This window comes from Lissotriton helveticus, chromosome 2_1 (assembly GCF_964261635.1).
Source record: "Lissotriton helveticus chromosome 2_1, aLisHel1.1, whole genome shotgun sequence".
Taxonomy (NCBI): domain Eukaryota; kingdom Metazoa; phylum Chordata; class Amphibia; order Caudata; family Salamandridae; genus Lissotriton; species Lissotriton helveticus.
In genome coordinates, this window is record NC_136059.1 from 150,166,806 (window position 1) to 150,189,395 (window position 22,590).

At 43.2% G+C, this 22,590-nt stretch overlaps 1 protein-coding gene across 1 annotated transcript in view; it reads right to left on the reverse strand.

Moving 5' to 3' along the window:
- The window catches only part of LOC144819257 (receptor-type tyrosine-protein phosphatase mu-like), a 643,238-nt gene that overhangs the window by 104,121 nt on the left and 516,527 nt on the right, over positions 1 to 22,590 (reverse strand). Inside the window, exons 12-14 of the mRNA XM_078677226.1 lie at positions 8,181 to 8,217; positions 6,358 to 6,455; positions 1,328 to 1,444 (exon numbers count right to left, since the gene is read on the reverse strand). Coding sequence (XP_078533352.1) covers positions 1,328 to 1,444; positions 6,358 to 6,455; positions 8,181 to 8,217 — 252 coding nt within the window. The remainder of the gene's footprint in view (positions 1 to 1,327; positions 1,445 to 6,357; positions 6,456 to 8,180; positions 8,218 to 22,590) is intronic.

Below are 22,590 nucleotides of genomic sequence, written 5' to 3' on the forward strand. Positions count from 1 at the left end.
ATGGGAAATACAGATTCGGTATTTACAGAATCAGTAAATACCGAATCCTGCAAGGGTGCAAGGGGTGTCACTTTGACACCCTCTAGCACCCCAAGTACAGGCTTGTGTGACATGTGGCACACATACATGCCCTAAGGGCATGTCTGTGTGTCACATTGCACAGGTGCATGCACAGATGTGCATGCACACCTGAATTCGGTATTTTACCACACAATAGGATTGTGTGGTAAAATACCGACTCTTAAGGGCCTGTGGCACTCTTAGGAGTGTCAGCTACATATGGATTTACAGAATCGGTATATTTACTGATTCGGTAAAATACCGAAGTGGTAAATTTACCGAATCGGTAAATATACCGATTCTGTAAATAACGACCCACCTACATCTCAAAAGCCAAATACCGGTCGGTAACGGCCGAAATCGGCCTTTACCGACCGGTATTTGGCTACCTACATCTGGCCCATAGTGAGTTGATATTGATTGGTAAATAATTGGTCAAGAGTATTCCCTGCTATATGTGTGGGTTAGGTAACTTTGTGAAGTAAGCTTAGTGTTACCATATCATCTCTAAATGTTATGATGACTGGGTTTGAACATTTTGCAAAGAGAAAATTAGTCACCAGTAACTAAAAAGCTGTTAAATTTGATAGCTAAACGAGTAATACGTTCTGCAAAAGTGAAGCAAAAACATTTGCTTCTGATCTCCGAAAGTCAAAGCAATTCCAATGGAGGGTGAATTTCCATGCGATACTTAAAAAACATTACTTCACAGTCATACTGTTCCCAGGATTTGGGTGCAATGCTTAGGTGGAGATCTAGCATTTAGATAGATGTACTTCATTCAGTCTTTTCCTATCAAATCTCAAATTGATTGTTGGGAATTGGATCCGATCTCTCCCCTAGGCTCGCTGATGGGGCATAATCGAATGTGTACGCCCGGCAGCAGTTCGGGCAGGAGAAAGGGCCTATAGTGTCCGAAGGAATGTGAGCACAGCAGTCGTAATTATGGTTTACTTTATCTATCAGTTTCCATAACTGAGCATGGGTGTAAGATAACGTTACATTGGATTCTCGGGTGAAATGGCCAGGGGTCCTGATGTCTGTCATACATCCCACCTCTGACTTAGCGCAACAGACCAAAGCCTGACATACTTTAAATATGCTCCATGTCCTTTAGACGGTATTCTGTGGAAAAAAAACTCTAGACTTTACTGACGGTCAGGCAGATGATTTTGGTAGAAAACTCATCCTTCTTGAGGTGTAGTGTAGAACTATCCATCCACATTTTAACATAAAAGAAATAAACCACTCTAAATATATGTCTGACCTTTTGTAGACTGAAAGTTCGAGTAACATGGCTTGTAGACATATCAGTGCTCCAGAGAGTCACTCTGAAGTGTCCGTACGTATCCGACTGCTCTGGCCAGTACTGCTCACACTTCACCTGTCCAAACAAGAAGACATAGCGAAAACTCAGTATCAATAGCGGCATGAGTTACTATTAGAAAATATTCTACCATAAAGGTTCTCCACCTATGTAGTACTGTTCATAGATGTACATAATATAACATAACCATACTTCTCTTTACTTTCAGGACATTAGACCATTCCCAGTACAAATACTCTTGCCATGCCTGAAGTAATTACCACAGCCTTCGTTCTTAGGGTGAGTGCAATGGGCTACTTGGAAGAGAAGTTCTTGAAGTAAGAGATTGCAAACAAAACCTTCCATTTGTCAGAGTTTCTCTTCTTCTTTGGGTCTTCTCTTAAGGCCTTTGCAATGCCTCTTCTGCATGTCTCAATTCTAGGACCTTTCTGCTGATATAATGGTGCCAATCGTCTAACCACCTGCTGTTTCTCCTTCTTATGACTTACTTACTGAGCCCCAATCTGTAATGATAACTCTCCTAAAGCCTCACTTGGTCAACCATCCACCTCTGATAGAGCATTCTTCAGCTCTTCCTTCAGTCCATTATAATAACCTGCTGCCACTGATTCATCTCTCCATTCTGCCTCTGACATGAGTTCTTGGATTAAAACAATATATCACACAATATCTTTAAGTCCTGCACACAAGGTCAACAATCCATTATGAGCTGATTTCCCATTTGTCTTTGGTCAGATTTCGTTGGACAACTGGTCAGGAATTGGAGAGTTTAGGACTAGCACTACTAATTATCGGGTTGGCCCCATGAGAGCATCCATTAAAAGATACAATAAAAATAACACCATTTTTTTTGTGTCGTTTTGAGAGGTTTGTGGGGAATTAAAAAAAATGTAAGTGGCACTGGTCCATAAATGCTTGAAAATACTGTGGGCCAGATGTAGTTAGCCCTTTACCGGTCGGAAACGGACGAAAATACCGATTTTATGGAGATGTAGGGGCTAGAAAAACGTACATTTTCGGTAATTTTACCGAATTCGGTAATTTTACCGATTCTGTAAATTTTACCGATTCGGTAAATTTACCATTTGGTAAAAATACCGAAAATGTATTTTGTGATGTAGGTAGCACTTCTAACAGTGCTACAGGGCCTTTAGAATTCGGTATTTACCATGCAATACAATTGCATGGTAAATTACGAATTCTTGTGTACATGCACATCTGTGCATGTAAACCTGTGCCATGTGGCACACACACATGCCCTAAGGGGATGTGTGTGTGCCACATGGCGCAAACGCCAGTTACAGGGGTGCAACAGGATGTCAAAGTGACACCCTGTCCCCCTTAGCAATTCGGTATTTTTACCGATTCGGTAAATACCGAATCGGTATTTGCTATTGAATCCCATGGGCTTCAAAGCCCATAGGATTCAATAGCAAATACCGATTCGGTATTTACCGAATCGGTAAATACCGAATCTTACCGATTCGGTAAAAAATACCGATTTTTTACCTACATCTCATTTACAGATTCATAAATACCGAATTGGTAAAATTCGGTATTTATGAATCGGTAAATGAGATTTACCTGCATCTGGCCCTGTGTGTTCCCCGTGTATTTCCCCATTAGACCCATTCCCTTAACAGAAACTGTAATTGGGTTGGTAACATACTAACTGTGGGTGCACTGCCATAGCGTGGGCTATGATCCTAGAGGAAATCTTTACTGCAGTTCCTAGTTTAGACGTTTCTCTTTTACTTGCCAATTCCGTTATCATGTTTAACAAAAAGGTGTGCTCTTGTTCAACCTCCTCAAGGTCTTTCCAGAGCTTTTTGATGGCTTGGGCCATTGAATGCATATGATTACCATCAGAATCCATGCTACAATGAAAGATGGGCCTTGTAATCGGTCATGAATGTCCTCAGAACGTAAGGTTGCGAAAAATAAATAATAAAAATAAAAATGACTTATAGAGCACTTAGTTACTCCTACCGAAGTGTCCCAGCACTATAGTCTCACTCCTGAAAGTCAGAACCAAACAGCATGCTAAGAAGACAGCTCTAATAAGACCCACCTATACAACCAGGTTTTTGCAGAAGTATAGTTCAGTTTTTTCCTGTCTGAGTGAAAGGGAAAGGAAGTTCCACATCTTGGCTGCTGGAAAACTAATGGGGCATCCTCCAAAGTGTGTACTTTTTACAATGGAATACTTGACATGACAATAAGGCTCCTGCTGATCTTAGATTCATTCTAGAAGAGTAGGGATTAACGAAAAAACACAGAGGGCCGTTATTGTTAAGGACCCTATAGCAATAACACATTGCTTTAAAGGAGAGCCTTTTCTTTACTGGTAGCCACTGAAGTATCGAAAATGCAAGGCCCATGGAAGACCGTCTGGGGAAAATTTGCAGCACATAGGCTGCCGTGTTCTGTACACGCTGGAGTCTCATCAGCTGAGACTGTGAGACTCCCATGTACAAGACATTACAGTAGGCCAGCCTGGGCCTCACCAGGCCTGGACCACAGTCTTTCTGGCATCTTCCAGGAGAAATTGAAGGATCTTTTTGAGAGTTTTTAGGATCCCAAAATACCTGCTCGCTTAGGCAGTAATCTGGATATCAAAAGCAAGCCTAGCATCAAACCTGATGGCAAGTTTCTTGACTTTTAGCTTTCGGGCAGGTAAGGGTCCAAGTGAGTCTGGCCACCAAGCTGAGGACCACATTGACAGCTGCTTACCTAGCAAAAGGACCTCTGTTTTCCTGGCATTAATCTTAAGGCAAGTTAGGTCCATCCGCTTAGCTTCCTCCGAGAGACAGGTACTCAACAGAACCACTCTGTTACCTTCTTTCTGTGACAGGGTTTTTATCAACTATGTATCACTGGGTAGGATACAATATTAAAGCCATAGTTCTGAATAGCAGCCAGGAGGCACATGTAAAGATTGAATAAAGTAGGCTCAAGGAGGAGCACCCGCCACTACAGCGGAAAAACCTGAGAATGAAAAGGGTTTTGTGCCCCCTGAAATTCTGCAAAAAAGAAGCAAACCACTGCAAGGCCTTATAACTGATGCTGCAGCTCCAGATCTGTTCAAGTAAATTGTTGTGGGATACGGTATTGTAGGCAGGGATGAGGTCCAGCATCAGTAGCACTGTAGTCATCCGTCAACAGTTTGGCAGATGTACTCAGAGGCAAGCAGTAGTGTAGACACTGTACTGTGAAGGGGGAAGGATGGTTGACTTTGTCCTGTGGATAAGCTCTTTCGCCTCAATAAAGGTCAAGAGCTGCTGATTTACATATTTCTTATCCACCTTAGAGAAAAAAAAGAAAGCAGAGAAATGGGCCTGAGGTTTTTGAGCTTAGGTGGGTTTAAAAGCCTCTTTGTTTTAGAAGTGGAACTATTGTAGCATGTTTTCAGCATTGGGGGATCCAGCTCACTTTAAAAGAGCTGTTGAGTAGCTCACAATGCACGGGCAATATAGCAGCTATTCCTCACTCCAGGACAGCGAGACATGCAGGATCAACAGGGGTACCGAGCTTAATGGCTGTCAATATTGAGGACAATTCCTCAGATGTGATTGATTTAAAAGTAGACAGCCCTAAGCTATTATCTGGGGGTTTTACCACATCTTGAGAAAGGGAGCGTCTCTATCTGCCTCAGGAAAAGTGGAGTAGATTGAAGCAACTTCATCAGAAACAAAATGAGCAATGACATTACAGCGTTCCTCCAACGGCCGAGTGGACGCTGAAACTGTCCACAGAATATAGTGACGTCAAAATTAGAGGATTCCTCAAGGGGGGGTCTGGGCCGGCTCAGTTTTGCCAGAGTAAGAAACGCAGTGAGTAATCCTGATCTGCCTATGATATTCCTTCAAGGCCAACTGATAGTTGGCCTTACAGTAGAGTTAAGGTTTTTGCGCCAAACTCATTCCAGGCGTTTGTAGTTTTTTTGAGAATAAGCAGTTCATCGCTGAGCCATTACGCTGAGGGTTTCGATCTTCTGATAGTATTATCTGCCAAAGGTGCGCTTTGGTCAAGTGCACCTATGATCCATCCTTCCAAATTGGAATTGCCTGTATTTACTCAGTCATCTTGAGATGATTCACATCCAAAGCATGAGTAAAATCTGCATAGGTCACCTTCCCCTTTTCAGTTTCTTGACCGGCTGAACAGGAGCAGATATAGCTCTGCTTACCATTCACAGTGCACCAGGCACCTATCTCCGTGCAGGAAAGATGGTGCTCCTGCACTCTAACTCCCTTGAGACAAAGTTGGGCAGAGAGAAACACTAGGTTTCGCAGCCACTTGTTTGACCATAATGCAGTTGTCATCAATTATCCAGTAACTTGTCCCATGACTTGTATCCTCAGATTGCCACAGTTGAGATATTTGAAATTCCTGATTTTGCAGTCATTTTGGTTTTTTGCAGTAGACCCTCAAATTGTAGAATTTATTTGTCTTGATACAGTAATATAGAGTATTTGGGGTGCTTCATCTTAGGAACAATACAAGGTTTTCATGTGATTCTATGTGAGATGGATTAAACCTTTGGACACATTTGATCTGGGTGCAAATGAAATGCTAATAATCAGTGTGAACAGAAATAGCCAAAGATAACTTACAGTTTTATAAATGCACACCTTGTTAAATGATTTAGATGCAACTTGAAAAATGTTTTACAAAAATGTGATGTTTGCTCAGGTCCAAAATTGAGTGGCATACTAAACAATACAACAGTGGATGAATATAACTCATGAAACAATGAATACATATAAACATGTTTACCCAAAAATAGTTTGATAAACATTCTTAACAAGAAAAGATTATTGTAAAACACTACAAAAGTTGTTAGTCAATGTGTAAAATGTCAGCCTTCATGAAAGTAAACAGCGGCTTTAGATTATGAAGCTCTCTATAAAAAAATAAAAGTTTAGGGAGTTTGCTGATATTGGGGTGTAGCGGGCATTTAACCATACCTTATTCTGCTCCACCAGGCCGGTTAGCATTACAATAAGTGAGGACTTCTCCTGCCACACCATCTGCCAGAAATCTTCCACTGTCTCAGGTGAAGGACCTTCGCCACAAAATGGAAATGTAGAGAAGAGGGGGATAAAGCATTAAAGAAACGTATTACCTATGTGAAATCTGGATAGAACGAGGTTAGAATTTCTAAATGATCCAGGGTATTCAGCCTAAAAATCGTCCATGAACCATTAATACAGCATCTCTGATTAACACTACAGAGTTACACATTAGTGCTTTAGAGGCAGGAACACTTATTAAACTATTTCCAAAATCAGTATTATTTCCAATTAATATTTCTATGGCCTGGACTGAAATGAAAGAACAACAATTCTCAAATATTTTAATGACAATACATTGGTTTTAAATGTGTTTTAAGAAATAATAATATGGGCCTGATTCAAAGGTGGCTGGTAATGTGAAACCTACTGTATACTGGTGTATGGTGCACAGCAGCAATTGGTAGCATCACCACCAACATATTTACTACTTCTATTTTGTAGTGTGATGGCATTAATTACATTAGAGCTAAACTGGAAATTTTATGTCACTGCAAAGGTCTAAAATAACCTAGAGAGGTAACTGGACAACCTGCTGATGACTTCACCACCTGCAGCTGTGCCTACATCTGCCCGTATGATATTTCACACACGAGCAGCTTCTTGATTTGTTTATTTTGAAAGATCATTGTAAATTATAATGCAATATCCATGAATGCAACCACAAGAACTTTCATCAATCAGTGGGTGAATTGAATGTTTGAACAAGGAGTACTGATAGTTGGTGTTTCTACCCAGTGTGTTTATATGGGGATAGGTGATTAGGTCTGAATCAAAATTATGCTCAGCTTCTTTACCTTCACATCCATTTTAGGTAAATTAAATTACAGTTGGGCATTGCATAAGAATATATTACAAATATACAACAGTAATCACAAGAGCTCAGTTGATCGCTATTTAAGACATATCTTCATTTATTAAAGCCCCGATTAGTTTGGTCAATGCCCCAATACTGTCTCTTGTGTGATCTGGGAGCATGGCTGTTTATTCGCGATAACAATAAGTACAAACCACTCTGTAGCCTCTCCTATCCCTTCTATCAAAATCCTGCTAGTTCATCATTCATTATCCTACATTTATCGCACAGTCAGGTGCTCTACATACAAGCTAACCACCAGAGCAAAACACTCTTCTTTAAGGTTATTTTATGGTAACATCATGTAATTTGCCTCTTTTATGTGTGAGGCCCGCTCATGACTATTTCATAAAGGTGATTAGCCAGCCCTTGATCAATCACTGAGAAACACCTTCTGTACAATGTTTTGCAATAATAGCAGCCCTCATGTGCATGACTCACAGGGTGGGCAATAATTGATTTTTGGGAGGGAATGTACTGGTCTTGAATCACAGAAGTGTTGACATTTAGTAGAATGAAGAAACAATCCTGTGCACCAACAACTTCAGCGGATTCGTTGTTCCTTCTCAGGACTTTAGAAAGTTTAAAGAGCCCCCATCAGACAGGTCAGGGGAAGCACCGGGGCACGTTGTGGTACACTGGCTGCACTTCTATACTACACAATGCCTGGCGGGGTCAATTGCAGCAATCCTATGAGAGTGTCCTTTTAAGGACTTACCAGTTCCATACAACAAATAAACTGATTGGATGGTTTTGGTCTCATTAGTTAGAACAAACTTCAACACTGTTGCTCATAGTGCTACTGATACGCGCCTTGAAATAGTAGTCTTGTTAGCTTCTGTATGGAACTCACAACACTCACCTTGACAAGCAATGAAATACTTTGGACTCTTGTAACCCTAAGGGAAGAAAAAAGAATACTTAGAAAATGTTCCTGTGTGCTGGCAAGATAGACCTCATTTAGAAAACACATTATTCTTGAAAATATGACAGTAAACAGGAATATTTATCTGAGGTCTGTTGTGAGTACCCGACGTTTGCTTGACTACACTAAGGACATTTTGGGCTGATTAAAACGTACATGACGTTGAAAGATTACTATTTTACTGTCGGAACATTTACCATATGGGAGCGTCTCTCTTAGTAAATGATACAAATAGACTTCATAAGTATTTTTATTCCAATGTGGATATGTCATGTAATGGATGGGCACTTTGTCTTTGCTAGTGATACAAGCAAAATTTTATAAGTTGTTTATTCCTTGTTTTATGCCTGTAGCATACTGCGTAGATTGTTTAAGGATTCAAGTGATGTGCATTACAAGACAAAATATATAATGACAACCTATGAAGAGAGAGTGGCAGACCTTTGAGTGGTGTACACCTCAATGTTATTTTCAGTATAGCTTAACAAACATAAAACAATTTAGGGTGGGAGGAGATAAACTTGGGTCACAAATGTATTAAATATTTATCACAAATCCTACTTCACCACTGAATAGGATTTGTAATTAGTATTATAAATACTTCTTTAAGTATTTTAATAGGTTGTCCGTTTCTTGAGTTAGCAGCCTTAGTATTTTAATCTGTACTCTGTTTTTCCGCATAGGACAGCTAGGCCTGGCACAGTGTAAATAGCTTGTGGGCCTTCTCACTGTGGGGGTGGAGTAATAATATTTAATTACTTGTCCCACTTTTAAATATCACACTGCCTACCTTGTGGCTATAGGCTTTTCCTTGGGGTGACTTATTAAAAGTTAAAAGGGAGGTTTTTACCTGTCAAAAAGGGTTGCTATGATTGGTTGCACTGCAGGTTTTAAAGTGCAGCAGTCAAACACACAGTGTAGGTCTGAAACCATGTTTGCACTGCCACTGTTCTGTTAGATCAGCAATTTGGGACCTTCACTGGCTGCCAGTCGGTCAGAGGGTAAAGTTTAAGGCACTCTGCATCGACCACAAGGTATTTCACAAAGAAGGGCCAAAATTCCTATGGGACCTTTTTAGATTATGAGGACTACGACCGTGAATGCAGACGACAACTGTCCAATACCACACACTACAGACCTCTAACTGAGGACCCCACTAAACGGCTGACGACGACCATCATGAGCCTCATAATTGAAGCTGAGACCAACGAATGGATTAGCAAGAAAGAGGCTGAGTTCCTTACCACAACGGAACCCGTCACGCCTTACTTCTATACCCTCCCAAAAATTCATAAAGGGACTACCCCAGTCCCAGGGAGACCCATTGTCTCCGGAATTGGATCACTCCTTGAGCCATTATCCCAGTTCTGCGACGCCTTCCTTCAACCTTTGGTAAAGCAGATTCCTTCATACCTACAGGACACTAGAGACGTCCGCCGTCTGATCAATGAAGTGGATGGTAGAGAAGATGTTGATCTCCTTTCAACCTTAGACGTAGAGGCTTTGTATACCAACATGGAAGCTGTGGACTCTGTTCTGCGACAGGAAGAATGGTCCTCCCCCACCCCGATAGCCTTCATCATGGAGCTAGCCCATATAGCCCTCACTGAAAACTTCTTTAGGTACGAGTCACAACTCTACCACCAGATCCGCGGGACCTCGATGGGTTCGACATTCGCACCGAGCTTGGCCTGTATCTATATGGCTACCTTTGAAAAAAACCACATCTATCCACCTGAACAGAACCCATTCCGAAAAATCTCACACTTTGGCGTCGATATATCGACGATATTTTAGTCTTCTGGAAAGGTGATCGGACCAGCTGTGAAGCCTTCTGCACGTGGATTAATCTGCAAGACCCCTTTTTGAAATTCACAGGCACGATCTCTGAAACATCTGTACCCTTTCTAGATCTGACAATTCGGTTAGATCCTACAGCAATCACTACAACCCTTTTCAAGAAAGAGACCGACAGGAACAGTCTACTCTTGTACAACAGTCACCACACCAGATCCCTAAGGGACAATTTGCCATTTGGGCAATTTCTACGGCTTCGCAGAAATTGTACATCAGTAACAGACTACAAACAAGAAGCCAATACCCTCCAACATAAGCTTCAGGATAGGGGGTACCCAACTCGGCTTCTTAAGACATCATCAAAAAGAGCTCTCAATAACAACAGAGACTCACTGCTGGAAGTCCATACCAAAGAGAAAGATGACACGATCACGTGCGTGACGTCCTACACAAGGAATTCCACGTTCATAAAGAAGACGGTGAACTCACATTGGGGAATCCTCAATACGGCGGGCATGGATTTACCTCGGCCCCGTTTTGCATTTAAGAGGACACCCAACCTCAAGGATACCCTGATCCACACTCGCCCAAAGAAGTCTAGCACCCGCCCAGTTAATACACTCTGGGATCTACCACCGGTCACGGGACATTACCGTTGTGGATCCTGTGTGGTTTGCCCCCAAACTATCCAGGGCAAAACCATAGAACTCCCGAGGAATTTTACCTGGCACCTCAACAAGCACACAAACTGCAACACCGCAAGATGCATTTATATGCTAATATGCCCCTGCAAGATGATCTACATCGGCATGACGATGTGCACTGTGAAACTACGCATCATGGAACATAACAGCAACATCCGCTGTAAAAAGAGCCACACCAGGCTGTATGAACACTGTAGACAACATAACCACCTGGCGGAGAATATACAATGGACTATCCTCGAATGCCACCCTTCCGTTAACCAACAAGCCCTATTCAGAATGGAACAGCGATGGGTGCATCGTCTCCTTGCAGATGAACATGGTCTTAATGACTCTGTGCCTTGGAATATGCTAGCCAGATAACCCATACTTGGATAGCCCTGACTCGAGTCCAAGTTCTACCCTTCTTTATCCATTAAGGCACCTTTAACATCCACCCACCATTGGGGCCCCCCCGTTCCAAGATGGCGCTTGCCTGTGAACGCCTATCGGCGTGTGGCTGTCCTCCCTTTCCACACCACGCTTGTCCGCGTTACCTAGCAACGCTTTTCACACACGCCCATTCATGGCGCCCGCGACATTCTGCTTCTTAAGCGGCTCAGCCACACACCGGATTACCGGCTGTCCTGCGATCTCGCCGCTGTGGTAGGGGTAGGTGCCTACAAGCCTAGTGCCCGGAGCGAACAAGGTAAGGTGTGGTCTACGGACACAATGATTCTATGTGTCATTAATTGACGATCTCCATGGCTTTACCGCCTCGGGACCTACTTGAATCTGCCTTGCTCCGTCAACCACGACCATGACCGGAACATATATTGATTCCATTTAGGTAATTACCTGATAGCTCTGGCCCCACAAGGACAGTCTGTGGGATCCGCCGACCAGGGACTACGGGTAAGAACTTCTAGAGAGTATTGACCCGGGTGTCCCTTCTCCCACTTGCCTGCACCCAGCGCAGTGCCTATGGTTCTGGTTTTAAGTTTCTATTTTTGGCCTAATGAATACACTACCCCTTGACTGTAAAACACACACGAGTGACTAAGCATGGAGTGTATATCTGTATATGTAGCAAATTAATGCATGGCACTTACAATGTAAATTCCCCCCTTTCTTCTCTTTTTTTACCCACGTATTTAACTTTGTAAATTCTCCTCTCTCTCCTTTGCATTATCACTTTGTTTAGCTAAGGTCATTGAACCATACCTCACTTTGCATGATGTTTCTACAAGAAAAAATCTTTTCAGTTGACAGGCCCAACACTGATCGTGCCCCTCTCTCCTTCTTTCCCCACTCCTAGGGCGGGAAATTACACAGGATTCGACCCTGCGACACCGTGCAGGTTGTATACTCAATTTATTCTAACGGTGCAAACTCCCTGCAAGTTGATGAGCATTTAGGTCCTGATGAATTGCCCGAGAGGCATGAAACATGTTGACCGCACCATTAATGAGGGTTGAATGAGGCCAAACCACCTTACCCTTTGTGCCTCGGTACCCCTCCTTTCACTATTTTTAATAAGGCAGTGAGCCATATTATTAAAGTTGTCGCGATGGACTTTACTGACCTTTTTTAATTATCACTCACGCTCACTACTGCACGCCGCTTTTTGGCCCCTCACACACATGCATCCATTGGCTAAGGAATAAAAGAACTCCGCTAAAGTGTAGCACTCAGTGCTACCCGACAGGCATTGCACCGCCAGCCTGCCATTGGAGCAGGAGGCCAATGATGACACGATACAATCATCGGGTGGGATGGCAACAGTCGTCCAACCTTTGAATTGTGTGAGGCATCCTCAATTCCGTTAAGGGATTATCTTATTCCCTGTTACACTACCTACGCTCCCTAGAGAGAGAGTCATTCCCTCACTTTACTCTACCTTGTGTGGGGAACTCTGTACACGCCTTTGACTTCTACCTTTTTAGATGGGACTTCCCTAATAGACCTCTGCGTTCGGCCAATGCCAATTTGATGACTATGGTCAGAATTAAAAAGACGAACTGGAGGGGGGGGGACGGGGAGTTTCAGTTACAATACCGTCAAGGAATGGAACTCCCTTGCTCTATATAATAATCACTCCCTTCTTGAGTTCTGAAAACACCTGAAGATCTGGCTTTTTAGAAGCAGTAGTCCATAGTACAGTAGGTAGCACTGGAAGCGCCAAGACACCTCAGGGTATACGTATGCTGTATAACTTTAATTAACATAACATAACGGTAATGGATGGCAGCTTAGGTGCAGCAGTCCATTTGTGCCATTTCACTAACAGGCCTTGGGTACCCTTCCTACTTATAGGTAAGTTAAATGTGGCAACCAGGAATACACAAACTTAACCATGTTCAAAGGGGGAGCACAGGCACTTTACTACTGGTTAGCAGGGAAAAATCACACAGAATTCTAAAGCCAGCAAAAAGAGGGTCCAGAAAATGGCAAAATATCCAGGTTGATCATGCAGAAAATACAGGTTCTGAAACCTGTGCAAACATCAGTGACCCACATATGTCGCACATATATCACTCTGGGTAATTACTGAAAACAAGAAATTATCCTGCTTTTGATAATTTTCGGCAGGTTTAACTTGCCCAAATCTTATAGCTAAAAAAGGCCCGAAATGTGGATAATGGTGCAGTAAATACCAAAATCCATGTTACTCCTCACAAAAATAACAGAATTGGCAATAATAAACACACTTGATAATTTTGCAGCACCTCTGTATAAGGTTTGAACAGATGCAAAATATGTAGGTAGTTATAGTTAGGACAAAGTTTTCATAGGAAAAGCATTTTGATGTGCTTATAACTTTGGCGTCGTTTGACAAATCTTTACGAAATTTTCCAAACAGTTTCTCTTGTCAGATCAGTTCCTATCTTGCAAATTTAGGGGTGATTGGTCAAGGGGGTCTGAGAAAAAAGTGGGTCCCAAAATGTGTTTTCTCCATGCAATTTCCATAGGAAACTTTAGAGAAGGCTACAGGTCAAACTGCTGAACCGAATTATGCCAAATTGGGCAAGGGGAAAAGGTCTTGGTCCAGAAAGCACGCTTTTGTTCAAATGGGGTAGATCCGTTCAGTCGTTTTTGAGAAATATCAAATTTTACAGATATCGATATTTGACATTTCTGACATCTGATTGGCTGAGGCCTTATGACTACGAGCTTGCGGCTCATTGACTGTGAACGGTTGAAATTAGGATGTGTTTGTAGCCATTTTGTGACTCAGTTGAAAGGAGTAGGGGGAAAAAAGAGAAAAACTGTATAAGAGGGTATAGTAGGAACACTGTGGACTTAGTTTAAGCAGTCTGTACGGTGCAGAGGCAGGGAGTTTGAATGTTGCGTAGGCCGTGGAAATCATGTCCACAGAACAACGGTGCGCAGTATTGCGGCAAGGTTGCGTTGGCTCTGGAAATCCCATTGGGAAAACAATGCGCTGTATTGCGGCAAGCAATGTGTAGGGTGCACACACAGGTAGTGTGAATGTTGTGTAGGCCGTGGAAATTACGTCCGCAAAAGAACGATGCGGGGTATTGCGGCAATGTTCAGTAGGCTGTGGAAATCATATCGGGAAAACAACAATGCGCCGTATTGCGGCCTTCCTTTAATATAATGCGGAGTAATGTTTACTTTTAATGCGGTCTTCACTTTTATCACTGATAGTGTCACTTTGTTAGAGGAAATGTAATATTATGTGGGAGGGCGTGTTCTCTCCCTGTGTGTGGAACAAAATTAACGTTTAATTGGCTGAGGTATTCCAACAACGAGCTTAATGTTCATTGGCTGCAAACCATTAAGAGTAGAAGTTTTGCCAGCTATTCCCTTTCCCTCCACGGAGTAGCAAGGACATATGATTGGCTCACATGTTCCAAGCAGGACCTTCCAGAGCTAAATGTTCATTGGCTGTGATCCATTGTAAGTAGAAGTGTTGCCAACCATTCCCTTCTCCTCCGCGGAATAGCAGGGACATCTGACTGGCTGACGTGTTCCAAGGAGGACCTTCCCAAGCTTAATGTTCATTGGCTGTAAACCATTGAAAGTAGATGTGTTGTCAGCGATTCCCTCCCCCTCCGCAGATTATCAGGGACATCTGATTGGGTAACGTGTTCCAAGCAGGACCTTCCCAAGCTTAATGTTCATTGGCTGTGAAGCATCAAAAGTAGAAGTGTTGGCAGCCATTCTATCCCCCTCTGCGGAACACCATGGACATTTTATTGGCTAAAGTGTTTCCAGGACAAGTTTGCTTCTTATTGGCTGGGAACAGTTCACTGTTGTCAGCCATTTTGTGACGCTCTACAAAGGAGTACAGGAAAAAAAGTAGTAGAGGGGAGGGGAGGAACACTGTTAAGTAGAGGGGAGGGGAGGAACACTATTAAGTCTGCACAGTGGTCACATGGTGGTGGAGAGGGACCTTCAGCACGCCAAAGGATGAGACCACCGCTGCTACTAGGCCACCCCAAAGTGCACCCAAGGGCCCTTCGCCTGCCAGAACTTCAGATACACCAGCATCCAGCCCTACAGACCACCAGCCAGCGAACCCAACGGCCTCCGCTGCATCCTCCTCAACACCCGCTCCGCTCGCAAGCACGCCATCGAACTGTGGGACCTCCTAGACTCCACCGCTCCCGACGTCGCCTTCCTGACGGAGTCCTGGCTGAACGCCACCTCAGCACCAGACATCGCCATAGCCATCCCACAGGGCTACAAGATCTCCCACAGAGACCGCACCAACGGAGTTGGAGGGGGAATCGCCATCATCCACAAGGACACCCTCAGAGTCTCAACCAACACCGACGACACCCTCACCACCGCCGAGCACATGCACTTCCAAATCCACACCGACCCCAACACCACCCTTGGAGGGACCCTCGTCTACAGACCACCCTGACCAAGACCACAGTTCGGCGACACCATCGCCGACCTCGTCAGCACCCACGCCCTCGCCTCCTCAGATTACATCCTCCTCGGGGACCTGAACTTCCACCTCGAGAACAACAACGACGCCAACTCCACAGCCCTGCTCGACAACCTCGCCAACCTCGGACTTAAACAACTCCTAACGACACCCACCTACGCCGCTGGACACACACTGGATCCCATCTTCTCCACAAACCGCCACGTCTCCTTGAACCACACCACTGAACCCCACTGGACCAACCACATATGCGTCCACTTCACCTTCAGGAAACCCACCACACACCACCGTACCCAACAGCTACCACGCCGCTGCTGGGGCAAGGTCACCAAGGACCAACTGACTACCACCCTCGCCCTGAGACCACCCGCCGACCCCACCGACCCAGGCACCGCCGCAACCAACCTCAAACAATTGATCAACGACTGCCCCAACACCCTCGCCCCTCTCAAGACCTCCACTACTAACCACACCAACACGAAAGCTGCCTGGTTCACCGAACACCTCCGGACCCCCAAGCGCACCTGTCGGAAGCTGGAGAAGAAATGGCTCCACGACCGAACACCAGACAGCCACACAGCCCACAAAAACGCCACCCGCAGACACCACCAATTCATCAGGACCGCCAAGAGGACCGCCTTCAAGGACCGGTTAGACAACAACGCACACAACACCAAAGAGCTCTTCAGCATTGTGAAAGACCTCTCCAACCCCAGCTCCAACACCAAGGACATCCCACCATCACAAGACCTGTGCGACTCCCTGGCCACCTTCTTCCATCGCAAGGTCGCCGACATCCACGACAGCTTCAACTCAGACACCCCCACACCCACCACCGATTCCACCACCCCCGCGACCCCCACCCGCACCAACCGCCTTTCCGCCTGGACCAACGTCAGCGACGAAGACACCATCAAAACCATGAACACCATCCACTCCGGATCCCCATCCGACCCCTGCCCTCACCACGTCTTCAACAAAGCCAGCACAACCATCGCACGCCACCTCTGGAAAACAATCAACAGCTCCTTCGAGACAGCAACCTTCCCGGCAAGCTGGAAGCACGCCGAGTATATCGCCCTTTTGAAGAAACCCAAGGCAGACCCCAAGGACCTCAAGAACTTCCGGCCCAGCTCCCTGCTCCCGTTCCCGGCAAAAGTGACAGAGAAGATTGTCAACAAACAGCTGACCCGTTACCATGAAGACAACAACGTCCTGGACCCATCCCAATCCGGCTTCCGCAGCAACCACAGCATCGAGACCGCCCTCATCGTCGCCAACGACGACATCAGGATCCTGATGGACAAAGGAGAAACAGCCGCCCTCATCCTCCTGGACCTATCAGCCGCATTCGACATGGTCTGCCACTGCATCCTATCAGCGCGCCTCCACGACGCCGGAATTCAAGAGAAGGCCCTGGCCTGGACCATATCCTTCCTCTCCGGCAGAACCCAGAGCGTCCGCCTCCCTCCCTTCCGCTCAAGAACCACCAAGATCATCTGCGACATCCCACAGGGATCCTCCCTCAGCCCGACGCTGTTCAATATCTACATGGTTCCACTCGCCCACGTCGCACGACAACACAGCCTCAACATCATCTCCTACGCCGACGACACCCAGCTGATCATATCCCTCACCGAAGACCCCAACACCGCCAAAGCCAACCTCCACAGAGGAATGAAGGCCGTCGCCGACTGGATGAAGGACAGCAGACAAGCTGAATTCATACAAAACAGAGGTCCTCCTCCTCGGACCCACCCCATTAGCCTGGGATGACTCCTGGTGGCCCACATTGCTAGGCACACCCCCGGAACCCACCGACCATGCACGCAACCTGGGTTTCATCCTCGACTCCTCCCTCTCCATGACCAAGCAAGTCAACGCCGTCTCTGCGTCCTACTTCAACACCCTCCGAATGCTCTGCAGGATTTTCAAGTGGATCCCTCCCGACACAAGAAAAACCGTCACCCAGGCCCTCATCACCAACAGACTTGACTACGGAAACACCCTCTACTCAGGAACAACAGTCAAGCTCCTGAGACGACTACAACGAATCCAGAAAGCCTCAGCACAACTGATCCTCCACGTCCCCCGGCGCAGCCACATCGCACCCCACCCGAGAGGCCTGCACTGGCTCCCAGTCAACAAGAGGATCACCTTCAAACTCCTAATCCACGCACACAAAGCGCTACACAACACCGGACCATCATACCTCAACAACCGACTCAGCTTCCACACCCTCACCCGCAACCTCCGCTCTGCCACCCTCACCCTCGCCACAGTTCCCCGTATCCGGAAAACCACTGCCGGCGGCAGATCCTTCTCCTACCTCGCTGCCAAGACCTGGAACGATCTCCCTGCCAGCCTACGGCAGACCCTTGACCTGCTGGCCTTCAGAAGACTTCTCAAGACCTGGCTCTTCGATCAGTAACAGCCCCCCCCCCAGCGCCTTGAGACCCTCACGGGTATGTAGCGGGCTTTATAAATGCCTGATTGATTGATTGAAGGTAGAAAATTTGATTTATATATTTTAAGGGCCATTTATATAATTTGCATGGGGCCAGCAAATCACGGTGGGAAAATAACAGCGTGTGTTGCGGTTTTCCTTTTATTCAGTTTGTGGGTGGGATACTTCCCAGAAGCACTATTTACTTATAATAAGGAGTTTACTTTTTTGATGGGTAGTGCTACATTTTTGGATCAAATATTATAATATGGAGGAGGGGGTTGTAAAAACAAAGTGCACTGTTGCGTTCCTCATTTAAAAAAGGTTCTGAGTAGTTTACTTCTAGGGAGCAATGTTTACTTATAATGTATACTTATAGTGCGGAGCAATGTTTACTTATAATGTATACTTATAGTGCGGTGCTTACTTCAGTCGCGGGGCGTGTTTTTATTAAGCAATCACAAATATACTTTCTTAGGAAAGTGTAGCTGTATATATCAAAGGGGTAACAAAAAAGCAATTCATAAGATATCCCTTAAGCTTGGCCACACCCTATCTTTTTTCCCCGCAGGCTATATTTTTTCGCCTATATTTTGTAAAAATGTTGCCCCATATTCTTGTTAATATAAGAGGGCATCAGTTACTTTTAGATAAAGTAGAAAAGAAGTGCTACAACAAACACTCCCTCACTACATTATCTCAAGTCACAACAACAATATCAAGTAAAAAACAGTTAAACAAAACTATGGTCATATTACATATAAATGTACGCTTCATCAAAACATTAAATGAAGCATTATGTATAATTGTTTTTTTAATATTCTCACTGTAAAAATATCTGATCAAGTAAGTTACAAAGGTCAGAAAGCTGTATTTCAGATTAGTCCTAGTGCCAAGAGATCTCCATCTCCTCTTCTCTGAAAATATGACACTGTAGTACAATATACACAGTGTCACTGATGCCAGACAAAAGGAAAAGGAAAATAAAGTCAAGAACACAAAACAAGATCAATGACGCAATGTTTTCCAGCGGTGAATATGTTCAAAGCTTCTTTTCTCCGGGACTTCGAAATCTTTCGTCTTTGCGCCAACTGGTCAATAACGGCTCTGAGAGCATATATAGCGCAAATATGACAATATACATACTCACAATATAAGATCCCGGGGGGAACATAATAAGAACCAGAATCTGTTCATGTTACATATAAATCTTTAGTCTTAGAGTTGACGGGTCACCAACACCTCTGAGGTTTGCTATACTCTGATTATTACAATGTACATAGTCACAGTATATAACCTCTAAGGAGCCAGAAAAGGAACAGTGTTTCCTCTATTCTGTGTGTTTCTGAATACAAGCTGCTGATGTTACATATAAATGGCAAAAACAACCAATAACACTTTTTCTAAATACAAATCTTTAAATATTCATAAATAGCTACGTAATTTAAATATCTACTATTTTATAATCAAACAACTTACAACTCCGTAATATGTTTTGTTGTTGCAAAACAAGAATCCAACGCTAGAAAATGGAACCTCAATCACAAAATGGACACGCCTCTGAGTGCATATATAGTGCGAATATTACAATATACATTCTCACACTATATGATTCAAGGGTGGAAACAGAATAAAAACTAGAACCTGTTCACGTTACATATAAATCTTTAGTGTTCGCTTCGATGGGTAAACAACACCTCTGAGATCTGCTATAATTTGATTATTACAATGTACATAGTCACAGTATATGATCTCAAAGGAGCCAGAAAAGGAACAGTGTTTCCTCTATTCTGGGTGTGTCTGAATACAAGCTGCTGACGTTACATGTAAATGGCAAAAACAACCAGTAACACTTTTTTCTAAATAAAAATCTTTAAATATTCATAAATAGCTATGTATTATAAATATCTACTATGCTATAATCAAACAACGTACAACTCCGTAATATGTTTTGTTTTTGCAAAAGAAGAATCAGATGCTAGAAAACGGAACCTTGATCACAGAATGGACATGCGTAAATAACTCGCTAAAACAAAACTAATCGATTGTGTGTGGTTTATATACTTTTAGGTTATTGAGTATTCTATGGAAGGAACATGCGGCTCGGTCTTAGATGTCACGTTTTACAGTTGATACGTGCTCACGTTTTAACTGTTTAACTTGTGCACATGTTTGGAAAAGTTGCAAAATGTGAAGCGGTAAAGGTTTTGATTTCGATCCTCACACGTATAAGCAGCATGATATGTACATACGATAGAGAGCTTCAAATCTGTTGCCCGGCAAACCAAGTTATTTCCTTTCTCGTGACTAAAAACATCTATTAATTGCCGTAATTCTAAATAGAAGACATATATAAAATATCGTTCAGAATAGAAGAAAAAAATACAGGCTAATATTTCTTATCAGTATGGTTTTAAATTAAAAAAAAATTGTAGCATTTGTAAAGCGTACAGCTACGTCCGGAGAGGTGTCCCAGCGCTCGGGGATGTCGGGAAGATTAAGCAAGGTATTACCCAGAGTGACATAGTGGTGGGCTAACATGCCGCCAGAGCCGGGAATCAAACTGTGAACGCTGTTGTTCGAAGTCAGGTATCATAGCTGCTGCGTCACACTTTTTCCACACTTATATGTTAATTAGTGATAATTAAGTTTTAATCATTGTTAAATTATAACTTATAACAGACTACAGTTAGTTTTTCACTACAAAAAGTATGCAATATAGGTTTCAGGGACATTGTAGTTAGAAATTAGCATTTATAAAACCTAGGAAATTCACTGAAAAAACAATAGGTATTAAGAACGTTAGATTTAGAAATAGCATTTAAAAAGCTTTGAAGTTCACTAAAATACAATAGGTTTCAGAGACATTATAGTTAATTGGACATTTCACTGATATAAAACCAGAGACATTTACCCATTATAGTTAATGGAGCTAATTATAACGTGCGCCCCCGCAATGCACTGATGATGACATCACATATTACATCACTCATGACATGCTCAGTGACATTACTGATAACATCTCAAATAACATCACTGATGACATAATTCACGTGATCATCTGATGCAGTTCTTCAAAATCAAATACCACCTTTCATACACACACTCACAAGTACAACCACCTATATAGAAACCATGCTCATACCAATAGCAGTTACTACATAGCTGTTTACCGCTCATCTGCTGCAGCTCTTCACAACCAAAAAATACAAAAACCTTTCATACACTCACTCAAAAGTTCATACCACTAATACAGAAACCATGGTCATTCCAATAGCAGTTACTACATGACTGCTTACTGATTTATAGGTCTACATACACATCCACCCAGAAACGTATTCAGTGTGTTATACACACAGTCATTCATCAATACAGCCACTAATATATCCACTCATACACCTATATAAATACTTACACACTGCTACTTACCCTAACAGTTAATCTAAAACATAGTGAGTAACCCAAAGAATGCTTTCCATTGCCATTTACTTTTTTTACACAGTTATACACACAGGACATCACGTATTCATACACATATGTACTGTGTTTAACAATTAGTGACACAACTATATACCTCTCCATGGACCCACTGTCACAATCACTCACTTGGTGTCACATATACTCACTTATATACTCTAATTCTATAAAATACAGCCTTTTACATTTGTAATTACTTACACATATATCAGTAACACATCGTTGCATTTACCAACAAAGCTATACACACGTTCGGTCACCAATACAGTACTTAGCTCATATACTCATACATGCGTATATGCACAGATTTATTCAGTCACTCATCCATGCAAACAGTCACACACCCACCCATGCATACAGACACTTTAGCACATAAACAGGTTCTAACGCAACATATCACTCTTGAATATACATTAGCATATAAACATAAAACATTCTTTAACTTTTTAGAAACACACAGTCTGTGGATGATGTCATCAATGATGTCATTTGAGATGTTATCAGCGATGTCACTGAGCATGTCATCAGTGATGTAATATGTGACGTCAACAGCAGTGCAAAAAATAAAAATATTAATGACAAATAGCTAAATAGTAGTTCCATATTTAAAAAAACCTTTGAAATTCCCCCAAAAAATCGGTTTCAGGCAAGTTATAGTAAGAAATTAGCATTTTAAAAAAAAAAAATCACTGAAAAAACCATAGTTTTCAGGCACGTTATAGTTAGAAATAAGCATTAAAAAAGCCATAGAAATTCACAAAAAAAACATAGGTTTCAGGAACGCTATATTTAGATTTGACATTTGATTTACAAAACCATAGAAATTCCAGCGTTATAGTTAGTTTAGCTAACTATAACTCGCGCCCCCGCAATGCACTGCTGATGACATCACATATTCCCTCATTCATGACATGATCAGTGACATCACTGATGACATCTCAAATGACATCCCAGATGACATCATCCACGTGAAAATCTGATGCAACTCCTCACACCTGTATATAACCTTCGATACACCCA